The sequence below is a fragment of the Mustela erminea genome, chromosome 2, assembly GCF_009829155.1.
Source record: "Mustela erminea isolate mMusErm1 chromosome 2, mMusErm1.Pri, whole genome shotgun sequence".
Lineage (NCBI taxonomy): Eukaryota > Metazoa > Chordata > Mammalia > Carnivora > Mustelidae > Mustela > Mustela erminea.
Window position 1 is genome coordinate 159,325,629 of NC_045615.1, and position 12,123 is coordinate 159,337,751.

General features: G+C 47.2%; 1 protein-coding gene across 1 annotated transcript in view; it reads left to right on the forward strand.

Moving 5' to 3' along the window:
* Positions 1-3,945: 3,945 nt before the first annotated feature.
* Positions 3,946-12,123, forward strand: part of SHROOM3 (shroom family member 3) — a 290,162-nt gene continuing 281,984 nt past the window's right edge. Inside the window, exon 1 of the mRNA XM_032334624.1 lies at positions 3,946-4,131. Within this exon, the coding sequence (XP_032190515.1) occupies positions 3,967-4,131 (165 nt within the window). The 5' untranslated portion in view covers positions 3,946-3,966. The remainder of the gene's footprint in view (positions 4,132-12,123) is intronic.

Below are 12,123 nucleotides of genomic sequence, written 5' to 3' on the forward strand. Positions count from 1 at the left end.
AAAGTGGTTGGGGTGCCTGGGTGGCTCAGTTGGTTGAGCAGCTGCCTTCGGCTCAGGTCATGATCCTGGAGTCCTGGGATCGAGTCCCACATTGGGCTCCCTGCTCGGCGGGGAGTCTGCTCTTCCTCTGACCTCTCCACTCTCACACACACTCTCTCTCTCAAATAAATAAATAAAATTAAAAAAAAAAAAAGAGTGTAAAGTGGTCCTGAAACCAAGAGGTTCAAGCATTGCTGGCTTTGATGAGGTAGAGTTGGGCGCAGGCCTCAAGTGGTATCACCAAAACAGTTTCCATATGTTGAACTGATGTCCTAGGTGTTGTCTTCCTTCTCAAGCTTGTGATGGCAGAGATGACCTCCAGCAACTCCAGGACTATTCCTATCAGGTTAGCAAGCCCATAGGAGATAGCGTCCCTTTTTGGTAACTCTAGTAAAATTTCTAGCTATTACATTGACCGAGCTTGAATCACATGCCCTACCATATGCCAATCATTTGAGCGGAAGGGCAGTCGATGCCTGGATCAGATGTCCACCCTTGGAGCCCAGGAGCAGTGTCAGCCCACCAGCGCGGCAGGACAGGTGAAAAGAGTGGCTCTCAGAGAGAGACTGAGCAGGAAACAAACAAACAAACAAACAAACAAGCCCTTCTTCAGAAAGCCTGAAGCTGAAGCCAACGATTTAGAAAGAAAACTACCCTGTTCTCAGTTAGAATCCTGGCCCTTCCACTGTCGGCATCTTGAGACAATAGGGCTGCTTCTCTCTCCCTGGGAAGGAGTGGGGGGTCTCACTTCATTCCCTGATTAGATTCTGGGTCCCAATCACATGCTCTAGCAGAAGCTCTTCCTATGAATTAGCAATGCTGGCCACATAGAAATTTGTCTTTTTGCCATAAATTATGCAAAAGACCTACATTAAACTGAGATTCCATCTCTAAGTGTCTGAAGATGTTAATTTTATGCTCTTTGCAGGATGACTCCTATCAGATCATTTAACCTTTTCATGGCCTCCTTGTGCCTGTCTCCAAAAACAAGGATATGTTCTTTGAATCTGAGCAATGCAAGATGGAGAAAAAGTTGTTCTAATGCCCATCTATCAGTTGCTATACTATATATCTACCAAAGGAATTTTGACTTTTTTTTTTAGATTATATATCAATTTTCATCAAATATTTAGGTTACAAATATCTTTGATGATACAGAGTTTTCATCGGTCCATGAACATCTAGTTGTATTCTTCATTGCTTGCCTTTCTCTTTTTTTCCTTTACCTTTTGTTTTTAGCTTCATTACTCTTAATATTAAATGTTGACTCTGTAAAATGTCATTTATTACAAAATGAATTAGGAGTCAGATTGTAAGTGCCACAAAAATAATTTAAAAATAAATTATTCATTTACTTACGACACTAACTGTACACACACACGCATGCACTTTGAATAATCAAGTGAAAGAAAAGCCAGTGTTTCTCCTTTTATTCTTAATTTATAAATTAAGCTGCAAAAGGAAGCAGCAATAAAAATTGCATCCATTGCTATTAACAATCAGGTTTTTGAAGGGGTGGGGGGTGGGAGGTCCGGGTACCAGGTGGTGGGTATTATAGAGGGCACGGATTGCATGGAGCACTGGGTGTGGTGCAAAAATAATGAATACTGTTATGCTGAAAATAAAAAATAAATTAAAAGAATCAGAGAATATTTGTCATATACTTTGATTTGGTACACTTTATGCTTCCACTAAAATACTGCCATTATGTAAAAACGAGATAGTACCTTTTTTTGTTGTTGTTGAGCCCTTCACATGACTAAGCATCCAATATTAGTTCTGTGTTGTACATTAAAGATCTTCTGGGCTTATTTGCATATGATGTCTGCTTCTCTATTATATTCTCGTTAACTATAAGTACAAACATTACAATTAAGTTGATACCAAAACCCACAGTAATTTTTAACCTCAATTTCCCACATAATTCACAGTATTGCATACTTTTTTCACTCTTTTTTTTTTTATAAAGATTTTATTTATTTGACAGACAGAGATCACAAGTAGGCAGAGAGGGAGGAAGGGAAGCCGGCTCCCCACTGAGCAGAGAGCCCGATGCGGAGCTCGATCCCAGTACCCTGGGACCATGACCTGAGCCGAAGGCAGAGGCACCCAGGCGCCCCAGGACTGCATACTTTTAAACATTAAAGGTTAAGCACACATATCCCTTGGAAATAATTCCGGATCGTTCCCATAACTTAATCGCCGAGCCGCTTTGCACAATATATAGTTCCCTTGCACTGTCCACGTTTTTAATAAAAAGCAGCAATGCTAAATTTCATACATTACCAAGTTGCACTGACAACCTAAAACTAGAATAACATTCAGCTGCGAGGACCCACTCCTTGGCAGGAATTAAGTGCATTCCTTCTGGTTTAAGGACTAGTAGCAGCCTGGGCCTAGGTAACAATGAAAAGAGAGAAGAAAGCTGCGGCTCGTTTGTTCGGCGTCAAACCAGCAGGAATCGGATGGGCGAGTCCGGGTTCAGGACGAGAAGCGGGTCCCGTAGGACGCTTGGTGTTTTCTTCCGACAACAGCAGGTAAAACCCCGTGCCAGCCCCGCGTCCCTGGACTGTTTACGAAACTGCTGCAGGCGCCGCTGCCCCAGCGCGGGGACCGGCCGCAGCGCCCGGAGTTTTAAAAACTCTAGAGGCTGGGTCGCCCCCAGACGCTCCGCGGTAATCGGCGCGGCCGGGGCTGTGCCGCGTCCTTGCTCGGCCGCGGTGCCCCTGCCCCGCGCGTCCGACATCCGGCGGCTCCCGCGCCGCGAGCCTGTGCGCGCCGCGAGCCTGTGCGGGCCGCGAGCCTGTGCGGGCCGCGAGCCTGTGCGGGCCGCGAGCCTGGGCGCGCCGCGAGCCTGTGCGGGCCGCGAGCCTGTGCGGGCCGCGAGCCTGTGCGGGCCGCGAGCCTGGGCGCGCCGCGAGCCTGTGCGCGCCGCGAGCCTGTGCGCGCCGCGAGCCTGTGCGGGCCGCGAGCCTGTGCGCGCCGCGAGCCTGGGCGGGCCGCGAGCCTGGGCGCGCCGCGAGCCTGGGCGCGCCGCGAGCCTGTGCGGGCCGCGAGTCCGCGCGCTCCGGCTTCCCTCCGCGGCCGCGGGGCAGGCAGGGGGGCGGCCCCCGCTCGCCCTCCCCCTCCCCCCTTCCCTGCTCCGGGTCTCGGCGGAGACGCGCGGCCGCCGCGGGCGTCCCGGAGGACGCCGGGAGGGCTCCGCGGCCGCCGGGGTGGGTCTGCTCCCCTGAGGATTCATTTACCACGCGGCTTTTTTGGGGTTGTTTTTTGTTTTTTTCCCCTTTTCTGTCCATCCTGCAAAAACTTTTTTTTCCCCCAAGAAACGCGCCGCGGACCGACTGCGGAGAAACTTCAGCGAACAGTGTGCGCGCAGCGGCTCCGCCCGCGGGACGGGAGGGACCTTCGAGGCCCCGGGGCCGGGTCGGGGCTTCCTCCGAGGGGCCTGCGGGGCCGGGAGGCTGTTGTGAGGGTCCGGCTCGCGGGGGGCCGGGCGGGGTCATCCATCCGGACTCGGGGTCGTGGCGGGGCTTTCCGCGACCCTCCTGCTAGATGGCGAGACCGTTCAGATTTTCTCTGTGAAATACACAGAAAGAAGGTCGGCGGTGTGGGCGCCAAGTAAAGGGGGTCTTGAGAGTGACCCAGAAAGAAGGTTTTTGTGGGTCTTTTCCCCAAACGGAGCGGGGAGACGTATAGCCCCGCGGGGCCTCGGCGAGAGCCGGAATCCCAGGAGCAAAACTTACGCTCAAAGGCGCGCAAGGGAAGGTCCGGTTCGGCGTGTCGCGGTTACGCACGAAGGACTTTTCCTCCGGGAAGATCGCGTCCCCGGACCCCGCTCCGGCCGGCGGGTATCTCCGAGGCTGGGATGCGGCCCTCGGAACCGGTTCCGGCTTTAAGATTAACTCGAGGCACCGTGCGCTGGGCGCGATGAGGACCCCGGAGAACCTGGAGGAGGCCGCTGGCCCGCGGAACGCTCACGGCACCCCCCAGGGCAGGTACCTCTACCTGGAAGCGCTGCTGCAGGGGGGCGCGCCCTGGGGCTTTACTCTCAAGGGCGGCCTGGAGCGCGGGGAGCCGCTGATCATCTCGAAGGTATGTTGCTCTTTGTGACCGCGTCTTTGTTCGCGTGCGTTTTCCCCTTTGAAACTTCTGCAGGTCGGATAGAAACGCAGCCATCATGTCGGGGGTTGCTTGAATATTGCTTCATTTGCCGCTGCACACCCTTCCGATGGCAGCTGGAAATACTCTGTGGCTTGGCGTCGGAAAGAAAAAAAAAAATGCGTCTAGTCCATGTAGTCTAGGAAATCCCTGGGGGAGAATGTGCTTGCTCAATGGGTCATCTTTTTGTGAATGAAATAGTGCAAAAGCAGCTACCACATGATCTTTCCAGTTATAAATCAGATTAAAGATTAACAAGGCGGTGAGGGGGGTGGCATGCTGTATGTTTATGAATGTGTTCCTTTATTGAGCATATGACCAGAAAAATATCTGCTCTTTCTCCCGCCCAATGAGAATATCTAGCATTCCAGAATATTTTAGAATTTCTTTATAATTCTGGAATAATCGATTACATAAATATTATTTACTGCTTTTTGCACACTCAGAAAGAAGTAAATCAACTTTCTGTATAAATTGAACGCAAAACACCATTTCTGCCTCTTTTCTTTACCTATGTCTTTAAACTAACTTTTAAACCTTAGTCTCCCATGACATGCCTCAGTTCTTTTTCTTTGGTATGACTGGGAATACCCACTGAATGAATCCTTTTTTTTTTCTTCCTGTATTAGTCTTCGTATTTCTGCTTTTCTCTTTGACTACAGAGATTAAGAGAGATTACAGAAATTTCTTTTAAAATTTCAGAATGTTATCTGTCTACAGCAAAAGAACATAAATGCTTTTTACACATATGCATTGCTTAAGAAACATTTGCAGTTCGGGGGTAAAAGTTTTTTAGTTTGAGGGTGGGAAAGGGATAAATATGCCTTTTGCCCAAGCTCTGTTACCTGTTTAGGTTAGTTTTCATATCCCCAAAACTGTATTTTGAGAGAGATGGAAATGGATTCTTACTGTGGATAATTGGTTTCTAGCAGGCAGCGAAGAGTGTAAGGTTACCTTACACTCTTACCTTACCTTAACCACTGTAAGGTTTGTGGCTTTTTCTTGTCTTTTCTAAGAGAACAAAAGGTATATGTATACCTATGTGTATCAGTGAGGAAGGCATCCAGCTGTAAGTGACCGAAAACCTGACTGATAGTGGCCTGAGTAAATGGGGGTTTGTTTTTCTCATACTTCAAGAAGTCTGGAGGTAGGTTGCCCATGCAAGGAGCCACAGTTCAATCATATCAACATGGACTTCAGTGATCTCTCCACTCTGCCATCCCTATGACCTTGGTTTTTGTCCTCATGGTTACATGATGGATGCCGCGCCTCCGGTGTTGCGTCTTTATCCTGGGCAGGGTTTTGGCTTTTTGTTTGGAAAGAGACAGACTTTTGCTTACATCTCATTACCCAGAAGTGTGTCACATACCTCTCCTCAGACCAATTCCTAGCCAAGGGGCACGAGGTTATTATGACTCGTTTAGACCAGCAGGATTTCTTTCTTGGAACCTACTTTTCCTGATGTCAAGGAAACTCTGCCCACAGTTTGAATAAATTGGGGTTCTTTTTTCACGAGGAAGGAGGACATGGATGCTAGGTAGACAATGGAGAGTGTCTGCTGCAAGTATAAATACCGTATCTGCATGTTAGAATTCTGGGTGTAGACCCAACTTGCCTGGCTTTATGTGGTAAGATACGTGTCTGTACACTGGACTACAGTTTGCTGTAGGACAGGCTGAATGCTACCACTCATGAGCCACTCCTCTAAGGCTCTATTTAGTCTGCAGAACGGTGTGTCGGTGTACTATTACCTCCCTTATCCGAATGTATGAGGATTAAAGGAGACCATGCGTTTAGAGCAGTTAGCATAGTGCCTGGCACACAAAGGCACTCAAAAAAGATCTTAGCAAAGATTACGTTTATTGCTTTTTATTATTCTGGGGGACATTTGTATGAGGATACAGATTTGGCTGCTGTACAGCAATCCAAAATAACAATCGTTTAAACCATACTGGAGTTTCTATTGCTCTCACATAACGATCTGAGCGTAAGCCAGACTGAAAGAGAGCTGCCCGAGGTCAGAGACCCAAGACCCAAGTTCCTTCCACTTTTCTTACATCCATCCTTGAGGGGATGCCCCACCTGCGCAGTCAAAGGTGACTCGCCACAACACCTGCTTTCTGGTGAGTAAGAAGTAGACAAAGGAGATAGGCAAGGCAATCTCTTGCCTTTCGAGGGTGTAATCTGGTGCAGTCTGCTTGTCCATGATGGTAGCCACCAGCCCCATCTAGCTAGTTCCATTTCAGTGAAAAGTGAAATGGAACCAAATGTACAGTTCTTGTCCTCATGTATGCTAGCCACACTTCAAGGGTCAAGGTTCTTCGAAGCTCTTGTTGTCTGGCAAACTGACTCCGCCGAGCTCCGTTTCTTCCTCTCTCCAAAGTTTCCTTGGTTTCATCAAGGTGCGTGAGGGGGTCTCTCTGCTATATTCTTCCAACCTGCATTTATTACATGAAATCGAATTTTTTTAGTCGTGTTGGTTATCTTGTCAGGAGTGAACAAGCTTCTTTAGGGCAGGGGCTGTTTATATTTCTGCCACATCTAACCCAGGAGCCCGGTACACAAATATTGGTCGAGTCAACGAGAGGACGTGGGCTACGTCTTATTTCGTCTTGCATTTCCAGGATCCAATGGAGTGCCTGGCAGAATATGTGCTCAGTAACTTTTTTTTTTCTTTTAAGATTTTATTTATTTATGACAGACAGAGAGAGAGGCAATACAAGCACGGGGGAGCTGGAGAGCTCCCACTAGGCAGAGAGCCCAACCTGGGGCTCGATCCCAGGACCCTGGGATCATGACCTGAGCCAAAGGTGGATGTTTAGTGACTGGGCCACCCAGGTGCCCCTGTGCTTGGTAAATTCTATTGCATTAATAAGCATGGATGAAACAGAGTAGTAGGCAGGGGGGGTGGGGAGGTAGAGTCCGTGAGATGCGGAGGATGCCTGGCAGATCTCCAGAGGTGGAACACCAATCAGTTTCTCCTTGTTGCGGCAAAAATCACCCCAACTGGGGCGCCCAGGTCGCCCAGTCCGTGAAGCGTCTGCCCTCAGCTCAGGTCATGATCCCATGGTCCTGGGATCCAGCCCCACCTTGGGCTCTCTGCTCAGTGGGCAGTCTGCTTCTCCCTCTCCCTCTGCCTGCAGCTCCCCCTGCTTGTGCTCTCTCTCTGTCCAATAAATAAATAAAATCTTTGAAAAAAAATCACCACAAACTTCGTGGCTTAAACCATAAGTCAGAAGTTAGCATAGGTCTCGTGGGGCAAAGGTCAAGGTGTCAGCAAGGCTGAGTTCCTTCTGGAGGCTCGAGGGGAGAACCTGTGTCCTTGCCCTTTCCAGCTTCTAGAGGCCGCCTCTATTCCCCGGCACCCAGCCCTGGTCCAGAGCCAGCAATGGCAGATTAAGTCCCTCTCACATGGCATCATTCTGATCTCTAACTTCTGCCTCCATCTTTCAATTTTAAGGACCCTTGGGAGTATACTGGGCCCACCAAGATAATCTCCCTATTTTGTTTTTTATTATTTATTTATTTATTTGTCAGAGAGAGAGAGTGAGTGCAGGAGCAAGTGCACAAGCAGGGAAGGGGCAGGCAGAGGGAGAAGCCCGTTCCCCGCTGAGCAGGGAGTAGGATGCAGGACTCAGTCCCAGCACCGTGGGATCACCACCTGAGCCGAAGGCAGATGTTTAATTGACTGAGCCACCCAGGCATCCCAATGATCTCCCTGTTTTAAGATCCGCTGACTAACAGCTTGCATTCCATCTGCAAACGTAGTTCCCCATCACCATATAATCTAACACATTCTGTTTCCAGGGATTAGAACATGGATGTCATTGTAGGGAGAGGGCTTGATTTTGCCTGCCCCCAAGCATTTGAGCACTGATGAAAGTCCATATAAGTAAGACCATGTCAGAGTTGATACTGTAGTGAAATTTCGTGGCTGATCATGCATATCCCAGATCCTTTCTCTAGAACAGTGAGAAAAGTGCCCATCAGCTCTTACACTGGTAGCCAGATGTCCACTATTGCCTCGAGGTAGGATGAGCCCCATTGTAGGGGAAGGGAAAGGGGCAGGACACGTTGAATCCTACGTGGGAAAGGCACGTACACTTACACCAGAGCAGTTATAAGCTGTCAGCTACGGCTGACAGCATAATGCATGAAGTCTTTTTTTCTTTAGGAGAATGAATGGGAAAAGGAACTACAAAAGGGTGGCAATAAAAGAAATCATTTTCCCGTCTTTTTCTTGGAGGTTTAATGTCCTTGAAAAGGAAAGGTGGGGTTGAGGAGGGAGCCTCTGTAATCTGTGAACTTCAAAAGGAAAGGGCAACTTTTTCATTAGTAATGATTGTATGTAGAAGCTCAAGTAATTCAATCGTTCAGGAAGTTGGCAGCCTGATTTTATGATGACTCACTCTGCATTGTGGCTGAGAAAAGCGGTTCCACCTGCGGTAGGGGTGCACCTGCTCCAGGATTCAGAAATCAAGAAGCAAATGCAATAATGATTCCCAAGGACAGCCGCTGGTGACACTGGCTGAGCTCAGACGACGTGCCACACTCTATTCCAAGACACTCACGTGTGTTAACTCATTTGATTTCCACAGCTCCGTGAGGAAGGTAATAGGGTTTGCAGATGTATCCATAAGAAACGGAGGCACAGTGTTTGAGTAACTTCCTACAGCTCTCACAGCCAGTGAGTGATGGAGTCGGGATTTCAGTGCAGGCATTCTGCTTCCGCGGGGTCCAGGCATTTAACGCGCTGTGCCATCCAGTCATTGCTGGATGTTTGGCTCTGTCTAGATTCTAGAGCTATATATTGGGTAAAATATGGGGTTAATCTTTTGTTATGTAGGTTTTAACATTTATTAGAGGAAAACAATCTTTAAAAAAAAAACAAACACAACTTAGTCCTGAAAGGTACTGTAAAATAGGTATGATGATTGCTCAAGCAACAGTTTCAAAGTAGGTCAAGACCCATAGAAGGGGGAGTCACTTAACAGTTCTTAGTAAGTAACTTTGTGGTGTCCTTATCCTGGAGGCACCTCTTTGTGCCCTTCAGACATGACCTTCTGAAGAAGCCGCTGCTCTGGGCTCTTGCATCCTCCACGCTCAGAACGCGTGTTCCTGATTCCTGCTCCCCGGGAGGCATCTTTGCTTTCGCTGGACTCTTTGTGTGTAATCCTGTGGTTCCGTCTTCCATGGCATCACCTTCTCTGAAACTCCTCCTTCTGCTTGGAACACCATCCTCCTCTTGCTGTCAGTCCAAATCACAGCCTTCCTCCAGCCCTTGTCCACCAAGGCTCAGCTCACTGACCCTGTCCCGTCCCCAGCGTCCCATTCTTTCTCTGTCGGTGAAGTCACAGGCGTCCTCAAACCTGGGTCTCCAGGCTTCCTGCTGCCTGACACTACTCAGATTTTTAGGTGGGTTCTTCTAGCCTTAGTGATTGAATCTAATCCATGAATCCTCTCTAATTATTCCTCCTCTGGAGAGGCGTATCCAAAACCTCCCAACTGACCTGCCACTTTAAAGTGAAATGAACCGGGGTGACCGGTGGTGCAGGTGATGGGGCGTCCCACTCTGGGTTTCAGCTCACATGGTGGTCCTGGGGTCGTGAGATCGAGTCCTACGCTGGGCTTCGTCCTCAGTGTGGAGTCTGCTTGAGACTCTCTCCCCTCTCTCTCTGGCCCTGCCGCTCTAAAATAAGTAAGTATGTAAGTGAATGAATGAATGAAATAAAATATTTAAAGTGAAATGAACTGCTTTAATGCAGTGGGAGAAATCTTAGACATATCAATAGACTAGGAAATGACTCGTTTAGGTCAGGAAATGACTCATTTAGGACAAAAATTGCCTGGATGGTCATGCTGAGATTTCCTCATTTCTAGATTTTCCGTATCCATTTGTCTAGATTCAGCACCTCCCAAGCTTCTCGCTTCCTTCATGCTCCTCAGTCTCACCACACCAGCATCAGCTGTACCATTTCTCCTGGCTCATTTCTTCTGCACTAAAACCGTTTTTACTAGTTCTTCAGCCGTAGTCCCTGAGTTCAATTTGAAATAGATTTCTAGGCAACCCCAGACCTTGGGCTGGTTGATTTTGTTTCCCCCAACGTCATCTTTTCCATTTCCTTCAAGTGCCAAGCTAAGTCAGCTTGTTACTGATCTTTTAACACAACCAATTCTTTCTCGGTTTCTGTTCTTACTGGTCCTGCTTTTTCCTTTAACATTCTTTGCCTTTCTTGCCAGGGCTGTCTCTGTCTGCTGTCCTGAAACCATGTTTTGGTCCCTCAAATCCATCCCTGTCCTACATTTGCATGAATTCCTCCTTGTTGTCATCTCGCCAACATGTTTATTCACACCATTTTCTGATACAGGTAGTTGTTTGCATTCGGCCTGTTGACAACAAATTATAACCTCTTTAAAGCCAAATGAGCTCTACTTCGCGCTGTGTGTCCTGCTTTTCCTAGCAAAGTACCTCCCATTCACACGCAGTGAATGCTTCACAAATGTGAAATGATTGATAGGATTTTAGAGCTATGAAGACCCTCAACAATCCTTCAATCCAACTTCCTCATGACACAGAGAGAAAACGGAAACTCACTAAATTTCGTTTATTTGCCAAGACGGTTATTGCCTTAGCAAACAAATTGTATGTGTGTGTTGTGTGTGTGTGTGTGTGTGTGTGTGTGCACGTGCACATGTGTGTAAAGCTCAGCTAGTGAGGGAATAAGTGCTTTCTGGTTGTGCCATTTATATGAATGAATGAATCCTTGCTCCTGTTAGGCTATTAACTTCTAGAAGCTAAGGATGTTTCCCCCTCTCTCCGTCTACCCGTCCTTCCTTCTTTTTCTTCTGTTAACCACAGTGCAGAAACTATGCACAACAATGATGACAATGAAAATATACTAATGAATGAAGAGAAAGATGAATGAATACTTCTTTAAAAATCTTTGAATTTTTTAAAATTTAAAATCTTCTTTAAAAATCTTTGTTAGAAAGAGGGGCAAATGGGATAGTAGAAAAATCTCTTTTAAAAAATGATGTAAGTCGGTTGAGTTCGGGTCTTCTTTCATGATGTCTTGCACATACTTAATGTTTGGTAAATGTTTGTTGAGTTGAATTAGATTGGAAAAAAGAGAAATTCATGGTTTTAACTTTTTAGAAATTACCCGATTCTCTCTGCTCAGCAGGGAGCCTGCTTCCCACCTCCCACCTCTGCCTGCCTCTCTGCCTACTTGTGATCTCTGTCTAATAAATAAATAAAACCTTAAAAAAAAAAAGAAAGAAATTACCCAATTTAGAAATTGCTTAAAGTGTTGTGTCCTTTTTTGTCACAAACTAAGCTCATGATCCCATCATTGTTGTTGAAAATGACTTTATTCAAGTAACATGCTGAGGTGGTGTGCCAAATGGCTAGTAGACTTGGTAAGAATTCTGCTTTTTTTCCAAGCTAATAGGTTTTCAAGACATTGCCTTCTATGCAGGGACCACAACTTAAGGAATATTTGTCTGTCTCATTTTAATGAACCCACAATGTGACCAGAGACACATAATGAGAGACTTCCTATCCATCTTTAAAAAACAACAACAACAACAACAACAACTAAAAAACAGAAACCAAAGAAAGTTCTGGGTCTTACTAACCCATAGCCCGATTTTTCCACATCTCTCCCGTTCATGTACGTCCAAGCAGCGAACATCTTGATCCAAACCGCCGCAGAGCTGGAGTTCTCTCTGGCCCAGCCGGCTCTCAGGCTGTGACATCCCAGCCCTTCTCAGGGAGAGGCAGTGAGGCCAAGTTTCCCTGCCCAGCTGAAGCTCTGTTTTCCCCCATCTTCTAATGACTCTCCCCACAAAAGGTAACTTGTGTATCTCAAGCCACTGAATGGAGGGGACAGTTCTTTCCTGCCTTCAGAGGAGGCTTTTGTAACT